Here is a 15,637-nt window from a genome sequence, read left to right on the forward strand (position 1 = left end):
TTTGGGTATGCTAAATATGTATGCACGATTTCTTCCGAACCTAGCTACCCATTTGAAACCACTGTATAAGCTGCTAGAGAAAGATGCTTCTTGGATTTGGAGTAAAGACTGTGTGTCCAGTTTTCAGAAAGCAGAAAGTTTGTTATGCAGTGCAAGTGTACTTGCTTTGTATTGTTCGAGTAAGCCTGTTCAGGTGACCTGTGACGCTTCACAGTACGGGCTGGGCGCAGTGATATCGCAGGAAGTAACTAAAGGAGTGTGGCGACCAATAGAGTTTGCTTCAAGGACTTTGACAAGCACGGAACAAAACTACTCACAAATCGAAAGAGAGGCACTCGTGATAGTGTTTGCTGTGAAAAAGTTTCACAAGTACCTCTTCGGGAAAAAGTTTTCCCTCGTAACAGATCACTACCCGCTAACATCGCTTCTAAAATTGGGACACAAGTCAACCGGCGTGGCTGCCGCGCGGATTGAACGTTGGCGACTTCTACTTGCAGAATATAACTATGATATTGTGTACAAGAAAGGAAGTCACATCGAAGACGCCGACGCGTTATCAAGACTCCCACTTCCTACAATACCGGAGGAAGAAGACACCTTGAAGTATTTCTCGCCGTTGCAACAAGTCCCTCTCAATAATTGGACAGTACAAAAAGAAACCAGGAAGGACCCTGTATTGCCAAGAGTCATCGAAATTACAAAAAGGGGATGGCCAAAGAAGGTGGACGATCCAGCGCTGCAACCCTACTTTCAAAGACGGGACTCCCTTTCTACAGACCACGACTGTCTGGTGTGGGGAGCCAGGGTGGTAATACCACAGAGCCTGCGTGAAGTAGTCGTTGGGCTTCTGCACGAAGGCCATCCGGGAATGGTGAAAATGAAGATGTTGAGTAGACAAAACGTATGGTGGCCTGGTTTGGATACCGACGTTGAAAATGTTGTTCGTAACTGTCATGTGTGCCAGTGCGTTCAGAACAGTGCGCCCCTTCCACCATTACAGCCGTGGCCGTCTTCGACCCGAGTATTTCAGAGAGTGCATCTAGACTTCGCTCAAAAAGATGGGACGTATTTCTTGATTGTCGTTGATGACTATTCCAAATGGATGGAGGTGATCATGATGCCTACGACAACAGCTCAGAGGACAGTCGAAGAACTGCGAACCATTTTTGCCCAATTTGGATTGCCAGAAGAAGCTGTAACGGGCAATGGTCCCCAATTCGTGTCCGAAGAATTTCGTAACTTCATGGGAGAGAATGGCGTCATCCACACGACAACACCGCCATACCACGCTGCTTCGAACGGACTTGCGGAGCGCGCGGTCCAAACACTGAAGAAATCTCTTCTAAAGCAGCTGGAAGAAGACAAAAGCGATAACAAGAAAAGAAGCATGCAGCTTAAACTTTCGAATTTTCTGTTTCAGTATCGCACGACACCTCATGCAACGACCGAGAAGACGCCTGCTGAACTCTTCTTGGGACGGCTGCCCAGGACCCGTCTCTCTCTACTGAAGCCTGGCTACGACCATGCACGTCGTGCAAAGCAAAACCGGATGAAAATGTACGCAGATAAACGACGCTCTCGCCCACGAACGTTCCAGGTTGGAAGTCTCATCTGGGTTAAGAATGTCAGGGGAGAGGATGTTAATTGGTCACCAGGAAAAGTGATCAGTGAGGTAACTTTCTTGGTACGTGTTCTCGGAAAGGTTCGCTTTGTGCACAGTGACCATCTCAGGTCAAGGACTGGAGCTGTTGCAGGTTCGGACGACAGTTCCCAGCAGCAATCGGCGGAGACTTCAGAATCTTCTGACAACGAATACTTTGATGTGCCAGAGACTTCGCGAATACCCAGTGGGGACAGTTCTAGTGTCGAAAGTGTTCCCGACGAGGAACTTAGGCGAAGTAAAAGAGTGGCAAGGCCACCTGACAGGCTTACGTACGAAGCGCTTGGAGAACCTATGTAAGCTTGCATGCGAACCTTCCAACTGTTTCTGGTGCTTTGTATGCATGTTTCATTTCTGTACTCGATAGTATATTGTGTTTTTGTAATTGAAAACTTGTGCGGGAGGAATGTTGTACCGCGCGTTTGTTGTCAGGCAAGGTTGTCTAAATCCTTTTTGGGTTCCACTGATAAGGAACAAGGGGGCGTATCCCGTCTTGTACTTAAGTGTTCAGCTGATAATAAACACACACTTCGTTCTTGTTCGGCATCGGAGGCAGTCGTTGTGCTTTCCTTGGGCGGACATAACAAGAAAAGCTGCTAAATGCCGATGGCCGGCACAAGAAATACGTGTTTGCATTGTTTTTTGTCCCGTTGCGGTTCAAGCGAATATGCCTTTTTTGTGCTTCCTTCCTCTCTTTTCTTTCTTGTTTTTTTTTCTTTATCGTTTTTTACTGTTGTCGGTTCGTTCCGGAGCCCTAGCTCGGAAAGCTGCTCCTGTTTAGTTTCGGTATAAATCGGAATGTGGGGGCAGGGGGAACAGTCCACCGCTCCTCGAGTTCCCCCCCCCCCCGCCCCGAATTTTCCCTCTGAGGACCTCTTTGTATATGCCGTACTTCTCAATCTCTAACTCCATGTCCCGCAGTGCTCTCCGTGAGGTGAGGTGAGGTGAGGTGAGGTGAGGTGGGGTGGGGTGGGGTGGGGTGGGGTTGGGTGGGGTTGGGTGGGGTTGGGGCAGGGCGGGGCGGGGCGAGGCGGGGCTTGCTCCCCCCTTGCCGACTTCCGAGTTAGTGCGAGCGAGGTATCTCCATAATGGAAAACCTGAAACGGTGCACTAAACACAAATGTCACCTCTGTGGATAATAATTTGAAGCATATATAGATGAAGGATTCATATCTAAACCGATTGCCAGCAATTCTGCTCTTTCTGTTTCTCGAAAGAAAGAAAAAGAGCTTAATAAAAAGAAAATATATACATCTTAGTGAATTATGGAAATTAGAATGCCAAAATACCTTGCAGATAAGGTTTTCCTCCGCTCACATACGCGTAAGTGCGAAACTAATCTACACGTAGTCCTAGTTGTTTTATTTAAAAAAAAATCTCTGTTAAAAATTGCTACGACCACGAGGTATGCGTTTGTGGCGTTTATTTTGTGTGTGTGTGTGTGTGAGTTTCAGCTTGGACAAATTTTTATAAAAAAGTCACGAGAGCACGTCATTTTCACAGTTGAATTCTACGGGCGCGTATCTTTTCCAAGAAAGACTATAATGACTAATAAGGATGACTAATCTTTTTCTTTCAATCATCATCATCATCATCATGACTAATCAATTAAATTCTTTAATCAACTCTAATAAGGACATCTTGAACAAAAGCCAGATATCGATATGGGAGACTGTCCTAGTTAAAATCCACACCACGTTTAAGAATTTTGAAACACATACGTGTATTAAAATATCCATCCCTGAATTTTGACATGCAAATGGGCCAAAACCGAAACCGTGGCAACCGCCGTTTGGGGTGATGGTCTTCACGGTACGGGATACATCTGTATGTCAACTGCGCTCGCAACTATATTGTTTTGGCTCAAAAACCGTATGTTTCTTGAACTTAGAGGGAAAAAGGAATAACAAAACACGAATACTCTCCGCACACGAAACACGAAAACTCTTCTCCTTAGGGAAGCGAGGAAGCGAGAGATTTATTGAATCTACGTTGCACTAGTGTCAGCGCGCTGAGCGGTTGAGTTAGAATTGGAGTTAGAATTGGAAATGAATCAAAAATAATAATGAATAATACTAAAAAGAAAAAGAATGCAAAAAGCGTTATCTGAGCTGATCGAGCTCGGTTCACTCTGGAAATTGTTGCACCACCACCTTCTCGGCTCGCATGGCCGCGCCCATGAAATCAGCAATCAGCTGTTCTCGTTTTGTGGAGTGTGCACCAAACTGTTTGTAGTTCAAGCTACAGGTACTTAATACGAGTGGGAGAGCTTCGGCAGTCTTCCTGTGGATTCGTGGGTGCATCAACAAAGATGGGCCTTCGGGATGGCTGTGTGTGTGACAGGCGGTGTCTTTCTCCGTCTGTTACGTCGCGAGACAACTAAGATCACCGTCTGTCCGCGGTCAGGAAGCTTGAAATCTGCCCTGATACATATACAGTAATATATACCTTCAATATACGGTCAATAAATTGGGACTTCCTCCACTGCAATCTTTCCCGGAGTTCACAAGAGACACTGTTTGTGGATTTATGCCTTACGTTTAATGTATCGCAGGTCGTTCCACATCCTACCCGAATAACTCATGCCACGCAGTTAACCCTTGACTTGGTTTTAACCTCCCTTCCTGAGCACATCACTTCTTTGCATGTCACTGATGGTCTCAGTGACCACAAGGCCATTTTCTTCGATATCTCTTCAAGTCGTCCAAATGTTAGTAAATTCAACGATAAAACCATATGCGACTACGCTCGAGCTAACTTCCAAGCCATCAACGAGGGTCTTGAAGCTCTGTATGAAAATTCCTTTCATGGCACCTCGCCTCACTCCATTGAGGATAACTGGTCCCTCTTTTATGACAACATAAACTACTTTACAGAGTACAATGTTCCAAAGATAAGAGTGAAATCTTATGATCACAATCCTTGGTTCACAAAAAGTCTTAAAATCTTGCTAACCAAGAAAAAGCGTTTATTCAGGAAGGCAAAGCGTCTTGGCGACGACGTATCATGGGCTAAATTTCACTACTGTGAACGGGAATACCGGCGCTCGATCGAGGAAGTGAAACATAAGTTCTTTACCATCGACCTCCCGTCTCTCTTGCCGAATAAACCAAAACAATTTTGGAAAATTTTATCTCCGCCAAAATCCCACTTTATCAGTCTAACTGACACCCGCCGACAACGACTGCGCTAACGCTTTCGCTTCCTTGTTTTCATCCGTTTTCAACACCGATAACGGGTACACCCAAACTCCATTATCAGTAATCGCCTCCTCACCTATGGTCCCCATTCATATCAACATTCATGGCATTTGTAAAATCATTGGGTCACTTAAGCTGTCGTCAAGTGCTGGTCCGGACCCTATCAACCCGAAGGTTCTATACAACACGAGATCTATTTCCAGCAAGATTCTATGTTACATATTTACTCAGTCACCTCAAGATTCTGCTTTACTGCAGGACTGGAAGACGGCGAAGATTGTCCCTATTCACAAATCAGGCAGCTGCCACATCGTTAATAACTACCGCCCCATTTCACTCACTTCTATAGTATGTAAAATTCTCGAACGCATACTCCAACGTAGATAAGTACCTTGAAGAAAAAGGCCTCTTCTATCCCTTGCAGCACGGGTTTCGAAAGCCCTTTTCGTGTGAAACTCAAGTAGCCAGTTTTGTTCACGACATCTTTCTCCATGTGGACAATAATCATCAGACTCACGCCGCTCTCTTATCTGTACTTATGTGAACGAACTCCCTGTTTCACGCTTTAATACTTGTTTTCATATAAGTTTGTACTGTCGTCGTTTCTTTATTTTTATGTTTACTTACTGCTAATTGTGTTGTTCTTTTTTGCTTGGTTGTTTGTTTCTATCAAGTTGCTGTAAATGTATCTTACGCTCCAGTTCCCACCCTCCATGTAATGTCCTCCGGACCCTTGGGGTTCTCGAAATAAATAAATAAATAAATAAATATGAATGTTATACTAGTGCGTGCAAGTAGCGTCTGATGTAGGTCCACGGTCTCGTCATGATACAGTGAGGAATACTGCGACACACTTGATTGAAAGCATTGCTGCGAGTTAGCTTGTTTCCCGACTGATTGTGCGCTGAACTGAACTTGCATTTTTGTAAAACAACTTCAATATAATGCAGTCGTAGAGAGATAGTTTCCTTGGTTTTGTGGCATATTGCGCTCACTTCGTCTGCTTTCCCTTGGGCCCCGTTTGGCCTATCGTTGCCTCAATGGGGGTCCTGACATATGGTTTGGGAAACACTGAGGCATACTGTATATTGTTACATGTGACATGTTGTAGTGTACTGACCCAGCTTCACTGTTCTATTGTTTCTTCGCATGGTCACTTCTTCAACGTTACTTGAATGAGGAATGCGGAGAATGAGGAAATGTATGCCTTGCATGTTCTGGATGTTCTCTAATTGCTGACCCCTGCTGTTGGGCTAAAATCCAGCAACTACACAAAAAGATTAACAAATGCAGAACAGGAGACAGAAACACGGACACAATGACATGATTGAGATCATGATATGCTGTCAATTTTTTTCTGTGTCTCTGGTTCTACATCTTATGAACATGTGCCACATTGCCAGCACCCTTTCCTTCTAGCTACGAAGAGAGCCTCTCAGTAATAAAAATGCAGGTTGTCAAATGCACGTACACAGTGCTTACATCTTTTGGGGTCTTCGCTCATCTAATGTTTATGGCAGAAAATGCTCCTCTAGTTCACATGGCATACTGAATATGAGTGTGCTCATGAGAGAAATGATATTCTGAGGCTGGAACAACATAGAAGGGACAATCACATATGGGAAGGGACATCACATGTATGTGATTGTCCCTTCTATGTTGTTCCAGCCTCAGAACATCATTTCTCTCATGTTCAACATTTGCCGCTTGCGTCGACCCCTGTCGTATGAATGTGTGTATGAGTGTGCAAAAATGTAAGAGTGAAAGGAGGATGAGTGAAAGAGAATGACTGGTTTGTCCCTTCAGATGACGCACCCTGGAAGTCGCTGAGAAGGCGTGTTAGCTTAGCTCAATTGGTAGAGCCCTGGACCGGTAATCCAGAAGATGTGGGTTCGAGTCCTACAGCTGGCTAACCTTTTCAGTGACTTTCATCTTTCATGAGTGTGCTCCACAGCCACAAACTACATTGTAAGTTAGCACTGCAATATGTTTATTGGCACACATGAAATTTCCCTTCATAAGTGCATCATGCAGGCTGATTGTGTGGGGTGGGGTGAAAGACACTGGAATCACATGTTGCGTCACTAGCAGTGCCGTACTCACTCAGCACTGACATCACAAGCAGTGATTTTTCACTGAAGCCTGCAACTCAACGATGTAATTCCGATCTTGATTGCAGAAAAAGTAAGCACATGTTTGTTATTACTTGGTATACAGTTGAAACTTGTTAATGTGATGGCGGTCATTCTCGTTGATTTTGGCAATGAAACCATTTTAGGATAAAAAACACCTGTCAAGGTGTAAGCTATGAAAAGTAGTAAATTGAGTGAGGCATTTTAAATTGCCTTTTTACCTTTATAGTTTCAATGCTGACATACATCAGCTTGTGTAACTGTCAACCTGGGCTATTCCAGCCAAAACCAGACAGAGATGTAGCTTGACTCTCTGAAATATCACTGAAAAAAATTGTGCGCATTTTTTAGACGATGCATATATCGAATGTAAATCACCATTTTCTTTTTTTGAACAATGGGGCGCATTAAACTGTGCCGGAATATGAAGTTGTCCCTTACGAGCTTCCTTCTGACATCTACATATACATCATTTGTGCGCTTTCCTTGCCTGGTGTTAGAGGGGAAGCACGGGTCTGCCATCCCAAAGGGTATGTAGAACGAGAATAAATCTGGTGACGTGGGGAGAACTCAAGAACGGAGCACATTTGGGGTAAAGTTTACAATAAATTTCTGACAAATTAGCATTCTTGAAGGAGCCCCAGATTATTTATGCTTGTAACTGATTGCTTGTGATTAGCTTCACATAAAAATATCAAGCTGATCTATATTCATTGTTTAACCATGTGTTTGAGAATATCAAGCACTTGCAAAAAATTACTTTTTTTTTTTCAGATAGTATATTCACATATAGGTCGTCTAAAAGAAATCTTCCCTTATTTGTATAACTAGTCCTCTCCTGCAACACATTGAAAATCTAGAGGTTTATTTTTCTTTAAAAAAATAAAAAAATTGTCACCATAATGTGCTGCAGCTAGTTCGTCAGTTGAGGCCATCTAGGAAGCAAAAAAAAGTAAAAGATGCCTTTGTGGCTCTCTCCTGCGAAAATCGAAGCTCTGCTTTTCCATTTTGATAACCTACAGGTGTATTTGTTCTTACGCAAGAAAAATGTTTCGTCAGCTCATTCATATCCCATCTGTATGACGCTATAGCACACTTTCAACAAATTTTGCATTCAACTGTTCTGCCCAGTTCTACAGATTAGTTGCGCAGTCGCTGCTTCATAACAGCTTTGTCAACATTTGTGATTGTTTTCACATACCTGAAGTCATCTGGAAAGTGAACAAATCTCATCATTTCAAGGGCATACCCTCTCCTATAGCATGTTCAGAATCTGCTGGCATGTGTTTTCTGTAGATCTTATAGCATCAGCTGACCATATTGGCTCAGATCATGTCAGAATGCGACGTAACAGCTTTTGGAAACAATTGATTATGATCTCGTGTGCCCTTCAACCACAACAGAAAAAAAGCCCACAGTCTTTCTTTCAGTGGAAATAGGTGTTTTTGCTGCATTAACAGAAGGTGTCTCAAATTAATTGTACCTCCTTGTTGCCTGGGTGGAGCATGCCTTACTGTGCTTTATCTCCAGTAAGTTCTTCTCCAACCGTATCTCTTTGGCAGTGAGCCACAACGTATGCAGTCTTCAAGCTTTCTTTCACCCGGAAGAACAGCTTACAGCTCTGCAGGCATTAGAATATCTGCACATAATAGGGGATGCAATCTAGCCCTATAGGTGCCAACGTTTTAAATGGTACTGCGAACACAGTCATAGTACCCTTTATCATGGCACAAAGCAATTATGTCAAAGTCATGCTTGTGGAGGCAAAGCCACGCTTGCCAAAGCCAAAGTGATGCTTATGGAGGGTTTTATTATGCCCTGCTGCTCAGTGTATGGCTTCTGTTTTTAGCTGGAACAAACCAATAAAAAAAATCTGAGGAAAGAAATATGCCACCTTCAGTTGCCATCGACCAAGCAAACTAAGCGAATAATGGTGGTTGTTATTCACTCTGCTGACTGTGTTCATGTTAATTCACCTGTTTGGTACTGTGGTACCGGCTAGCGTAACATATATGTGACCGCATGGAGGACAAAGAGGAGGAACTAGCTAGTCTGGCGTAGGAGCTCTCACACTGGCATAGCTGGTCAAAAAGAAAATGTGGGCCATACATCACATAAAACACAAATACCAGTATATTTTCAGCAAGCACTGGTTAATTTCTAGTAGGTGCAGTGCATATAGCGTGTACATGGACTGATTTTTTTATTCTTAGAGAAATCATATTCTTGCAGTTATAAGGGATGACAACATCTTCTACATCCGAAGTGGATGTACTAATTAGGTATCGCTTAATTATTCGAAATAGAAGGTCGGTGCAAATGCAACGTCGGTTTCCCTATGTGCCACTATACTTTTCAAAAGTATGCTCGTGACCATTTAGTGCGAGGACAGGGCCCCGAAATAATGGTTGTGTGAGAGTAAGTCTCGGAGCGTTCTTTTTGCCTTTTCACTTGAACGTGAGGAAGACCCAACGCTGCAGAACTGCAAGCAGCACATTTAATGTAATGTCGCGCAGGATGCAAGTTTTACAGCGATTTCATATTTCAGCACAATATTTATAAGCTGTAAAAATAGGTGCAAGGGTACCATACAATGAAGTAGCTGGTACCGTAAATTTTGGACCTCTTCTTGGCGTGGGTGCTTGGCATAAAGAGTGACCTGCTAATAAACGTACTTCGGGACTTCTGAATGTGAAGATCATAGCAGAGAAAGGAAGGCAAACAAATACAACAGAGGGTGCCATTCATTTCTCGCACTTCTGATTTCAGTTACTTATTGCGCTTGGTTTTCTTCAGTTCCGACATTTGATAACCAGAATTTGCACTGTATATCCACGTGAATAAAAAAGATGCAAAAATTTCTGTGAGAAAATTTCACGGTATTTAAGAAAATGGCATTCTTAGGTTCCAGGGTATTCAAAGACCAGTGAAAACAAAGTGCTTGAAGTATTATGTCTAGATACATCTTTTGCAGCTTTTGCGTGGTAAATCGTTGTCTAGGAAGGTGTGTGAATCAATGTGGATGCTCCTGCAATTAGAATCTTATTCCCTGCCAGTACCTGTTCCCTGCGTTTATCAGAACGTAGGCTCACAAGGAAAACCACGGGCAGGTTCCGATTTCACGATTTTACGGTTCTGAGGCTGGAACACACACAAACACATACAGACGGACAAACACAACACATCCACACGGTATCGGAATCAGGCTTTTTCGTCGATCGTCACTTTTCAACTCTACGTCTTCATAACCAAGGCAGCTGCATGAGAATGGCGATGTTCGCGACAATGTTCATAATATAGAAGGTGTCCACCATAGCTGGAACCAACACCGGGAACTCATTTGGTGACACGACACGAATTCAGAGTTCGACATACTCAAATTTGACAGGCGAGCAGCAGAACAAATCATTAGCTGCAGTGTCAACAAAATCCTGATAGCCAGAAAGAATATAGTAAACGATTCGTCCAGACTCGGTACTCTCGTTCCCAGCCCACCGCAAAAAGCCTCACCCTGCGGGGAACTATTTTGAGACGCGGGAGCCAAAAGCCTTCGCTGCTCTGAGGCTGTCGTGCCTGTCGACCAATCAGAGACGATTTATTTTGAAAGTTTGAATCTGAAGCGTTTGTATCGCAAAAGTTGATTTTTACGGCTTTAGCTTTACACCGTGGATTTTTTCGTGATTTATTTCGAGGAGTTTATTCTCGAAGTTTATTTTGCGAAGTGTAAACCAGAGTGATCCCCTAGAGAGATGGCTCTGAACCAAACGTCCTCTAGAAACCCTCCGCTGCTTCAGGTGACATGTACGTGAACCAGGAATGTCGACGTCAGTTTGTCACGTTTGCATTTCCTAAAGGGATGGTGTCACAAATCCGTGATTCCAGCTCATTTCGGGAATTGTTTCGAACATGTGTTATGTAGCAGGAGGTACGGCCAGTCGACGGCTATACTATTGTCTTTCACGTCATACACTTTGTCTAGACGTCGAAAAGGGCTTTTTCCTGCGAAACGCTGTTAGTGATTACGTGTGGGGATCGAACATTGGGAAGGGTAGTGAACCCCTGGCTGTGTGGTCGTGGCTGTTAAGTGACACCAGCGAGAGTGTGTGCGCCTGGAGTTCCTCCTTCCCAGGGCTTAAGAAAAAGTACAGAACAATCAAAACAAGCAGGGAACCAGACGAGGACCGAAACTAGGAAACGCCAGTCGTGCTTTGGAAACAAGCGTGTGCTGCAGCGGCAGTCCTCGAAGGGAGACGTCGGCGGGTTCCTTTGTTTGGGTGCGTCGTGCAAGGAACGAAGAGACCAGAGGCCGACAGGGATCCCCGACGCGCGACCAGACTCATCACAGCACCACTTAGACAAAGGACGTTCGGACCTTCTGTGCAAAACAGCTAAGACTTTGAAATTATCTGTCATCGTGTTGAAACTGTGTTAAGGCCATTTGCAAGTAAAGCATGTTTTCTTAATGAGTATTGTTTTTTGTAATTTTTGATTGCAGTTAATGTCTGTTGTAGGAGCATTCACACCGGTTGTTTCTTTTTAACTTTACGAGGTTGAAAAGCTTTAGTACAACGTAGTTTTGAATTGTTACCTTTGTCACTGCTTTACGATTGCGCCATCGTGCTCTAACGAGTGCTGATCGCCCTGGATCGAACTAAGTATTGTCGAAGAGTGATATTAAACGGTAGGAACAACTTATTTATTTACACATGGTAAACAAGACTTTCGTGCACGAACCTGAAGAAGTGCAGTCTCATGCATGAAAGTCTTGTTTACCATGTGTAAATAAATAAGTTGTTCCTACCGTTTAATATCACTCTTTCATTTACTCACCACCGGCAACTTGACATCGCCTATTTTTTCTGCCTTCGTATCTTCTAAGTATTGTCGATTGAATTGTGGGTTGCCTAGATTGTTGAATTGTCCGTCCGCCGATTGTAGGTCGGCGAGTGCATAAGCCTCTCAGTCTTCGGGATCGAGCGCTTAACGGGGTGACGTGCTGTATGAGTGCATCGCAATCTGCGTCGTCACCGATTTTGGGAACCTTCTCAAAAACGCAAATCCATTCCTCTTTTTCGACGGATGGCCAATCAGGTAACTCGTACGCAGCCCGGCCCGGTCACAGCGAGCTAGGAGTGGCAAACAAATCTAGAGAGAGAAACAACTAAAATTAGTCGAGGCAGGCTACAAAGATTTTCCGTTTCAGTTGCCGGTTCCGGTTACAAACAGTTTCCGTGGCAGGCTACAAAACAGATGGGAAACAGTTCCGTTGCCGACACAGATCTGCTGACGTCATGCGACGGGTGTTTTTTTTTTTTTTTGTTGTTGTTGTTGTTGCTAATTTGAGTGCGCGGTGACAACACACCGTATAGTGAAAGTACTGTGCATAGTGGCCCCTGATAGGGTACGTGATGAACGAAACAGGGTAGGTAGCTAAGTTAGATATCACTGTCTTGCTCCTGTCATGATACTTGTCCTTGCTTCTTGTCACTTTTTTATCGCTACAGTATTATGCAGCTGTTGAACCACTTGGTACTATTATTTGTGCAGAAGATGGACAACGCCAAGAGTGGCAAGTGCTACAATGGAACATGTTACGATGACGAGGGACTCAAACAGTTCGCGGATGGTAAGACAATCAATGGTAAGTATTTGTTTCGTGATGCGCTATAATGTTCACTGACGCTTCACTCAACGCTTGCTCTCTGACACTTGCGAAATCGACTGCGTGGCTGACCTTTAGTCGCCGTCAGACTCGCCATTCTTTTTAAGCTGTATCATTCAAATAGTTCAATTTACGCTCAACGTTACATGCTTTCAATCCGTGAGACAGCCTGACATATCCCCGAATCTGCCTAGAATCTTACCTTCACGTGTTCTTAGGGGACGCTATGGCATCTAGACCCTCATCCAGCAGTCAGACAACAGCCTGGAGTGACTCTACAGGGTGTCATTGAACCTCGCCCTCGTTCCAAAGTGCTCCCTCGATATTAACAGAAATGTGTTAACCGCTGTTATTTAGAAATGGAAATTATATTTGCGCGGGCCGGCACTTTAGCTACTGATTAGCTGTACGGAATGGTAGCTACAGTGAGAACAACTATTATAAATTTTTACACACAATATTAGCAGGTTACTTCGGTGACTATGAGTGGGAGGCTACACAAAGGTAGGCTGATCGCTAGATGTGATTTTCCGAAAAATAATGACGAATATCACAAAGAGTACCGAAGCAGCTAGCTCCGCTACATGCGTGCCGCTCAGTGTTTGATGCCCACGGGTGAGAATTTTACAACGGGCGCGCTGCCTGATGATAAAAGCAAAACCGCGTTCGACGACTGAGGTAACGAGTCACACGACCTGTCTTAAGTGTAGCGAAGGTACAAATGGTCCAGTGTCATATATTGTCAAAAAGATGAGCGGTGTTTTTATGTCGGTGATCTCAAACCATCATTATCAATTGCCACTACAATTCAGAAAGAGCGATATTTCCGTCGCAACTGACTCGCATCAATAGCAAGCTGATCAGTCTCGACGCAGTTTGAGCCCTGCGCAGCACCGTCAGTGTCTGCAATCACTTCACACGTTGTTGACGTCCACCGGCCTCGTTGAGCTACTTTAGCCTCAATGATGCAATGTGTGTGGCTAGTGTGTCAAGGCAATGGGATCTATGGGGATTCAGAATACGCATGGTCGTCTGGATGAACTGATAATCCCGACAGTTACGGTTCCTCTACCCGTGCAGTATGTGTGTGTTATACAGGATGTTACCCTGCAAAAGTCCATTTGACCCGGCATGTCATGCTCAGCAATTACTCAATAGACACAGAACACTGTGTAATTCACGTGTAGAATTCTAAATGACATTCTCTTCTGGGGGAGGGGAATATGTTTATTAAGAGAAACGGAAAGGTGAGCCAGGCAAGGAGCCAATTGCTTCCTTCTGGCTCCTGTAGCGTCGTGGGGCAAAGTTATATTGCACAACGTTCGAATCCCGTATTTAAACCAATCAAGATGTCGGTGTCGCGAAGGCTTTGTGAAACGCCTCTACCCAGACGCCGTCGTGACGCACAACACTCAAGCGCCTCGTATCGCAGTGAGGGGAACCGGACATTTTGGTGCACGGACACTTCGGAGTACGGACGTTTCGGTGAACGGACGTTTCATCACTATTTTTCTCGTGCCTTATTTACCATCCAGTCCAGAACAGACGCTGCGATCTGTGCTGCTAGACTGCGTAGACTGTCCAGCAAACACGTAACTATGGAAACTTTGTAGCTTTTTTTTTATTCCGTCTTAGCGCTGCGAAGCATGTAAACTTTGTAGTGAACATACGGTACAAAAAATTAGCTGTACTCTTTGGCGCACTGCCAAACGCGTATGAAATGCGCTAGCATAAATAGCATTGCTGTAGCTGAAGGACGACGATTCGGTTTTGCATGCTAAAAAACATACTTTCGGGAGTTTTAGCAGATCGGCAACACTCTCTGGAAACGACACGATAAAGGAACCTGTCAAATCGAAGATCAGCAACATGATATAAGCTGATTGACTTATCATATTTTCCTTAGCGTTATCGTTGAGAACTTCCGATCTGCTAAAACTCTGTATTCATTCCTAAGGCCAAGAACCTGAACGTGCCACCGTACACGATCACGCGGACGATTCCTCTTTGTCTTCAATTCTAGCGATGTAGATAATGGGTTTGTGGATACTGTAGTATGATACGTTGACCATGTAGTGCACACTAACATGCACTTCTCGTGTTGCCGTCGCGTGTGGTTGCCACATTCACATCACCCACGCTGTCCAAATTGAACCTCTCATTCATATAGTCGATAACCAACCCATTTTAGCCGTCCCTGACGTTAATGTTAAAGCCCCCACGGACAACGAGCGGCGCGTCGGTACAGTGCGCCGCTTTTACCCCGGGAAACTTTAACGTTTTAGGAGTTCGCGGCAGGTGATTTCAAGTTAGGAAGAGTTTTATGTCGGTTCGCGAAACATTTGGCGAGAGGTAGACAGCGAGGATGATAGTTCTACGACCACCGATAGTGCTGTCGGCTGCCGCACATGTCTCCCGTTTCTCGCTTCGTTTTGATGGGCAGATGCCATAGAGTGACAGAACCATTGCTTGGCGTAAAGTGCGACACCAGCCGTTCTTCTCGCTTGGCGCTTGCGGAACGACATCGACCTGCATCCGCCTATCTCACACGGATCATCAGTACACGTTTCCGTCAACCCGAACATGTGCGCCTTCGTCAGTATTGCATCACCCTGAACATCCATTCTGCGTACCCGCAAAATCTGAACGTTCGCTACTGCTAGGCTCAGAGTTACGATTATTCCAGGAGAGCTTGTTTTCGCCATGTTCCACCTACTCCAGAAACGTCTTTGCGTGTCGCGTAAGGGTATCGAACCTCTGGCGCTCGAGTCCTCGAAACTCGTCGCGTAGATGGTTGTCTGCGTTGCGCTTCATGTGGTAGAACATCAAGTCTTCGTCGGCAATAGTGATGTGCAGGACCTCGAGGCTAACCAAGCAGCACGCCAATATGGGTCCAATATTGGACCCATATGGGCTGCCAAAATTGCCAATATTGGTCCAATATGGGCTGCCAATATGTGTTATTACAGAAATATTGGCAATT

At 44.5% G+C, this 15,637-nt stretch overlaps 1 protein-coding gene across 1 annotated transcript; it reads left to right on the forward strand.

Annotated features, from left to right (window-relative positions):
• Positions 1 to 877: 877 nt before the first annotated feature.
• Positions 878 to 1,960, forward strand: LOC135390490 (uncharacterized protein K02A2.6-like). The gene has a single exon (XM_064620193.1). The coding sequence runs from the start codon at positions 878 to 880 to the stop codon at positions 1,958 to 1,960; it is 1,083 nt and encodes a 360-aa protein (XP_064476263.1).
• The last annotated feature ends 13,677 nt before the right edge of the window (positions 1,961 to 15,637 follow it).

The sequence above is a fragment of the Ornithodoros turicata genome, chromosome 4 (genome assembly GCF_037126465.1).
Source record: "Ornithodoros turicata isolate Travis chromosome 4, ASM3712646v1, whole genome shotgun sequence".
In the NCBI taxonomy this organism is placed as follows: Eukaryota; Metazoa; Arthropoda; class Arachnida; order Ixodida; family Argasidae; genus Ornithodoros; species Ornithodoros turicata.

What these genes read in the sequence shown, in the direction of transcription:
- LOC135390490 (XM_064620193.1), top strand. Translation starts at nt 878, where the DNA reads ATGAAGATGTTGAGTAGACAAAACGTATGGTGGCCTGGTTTGGATACC.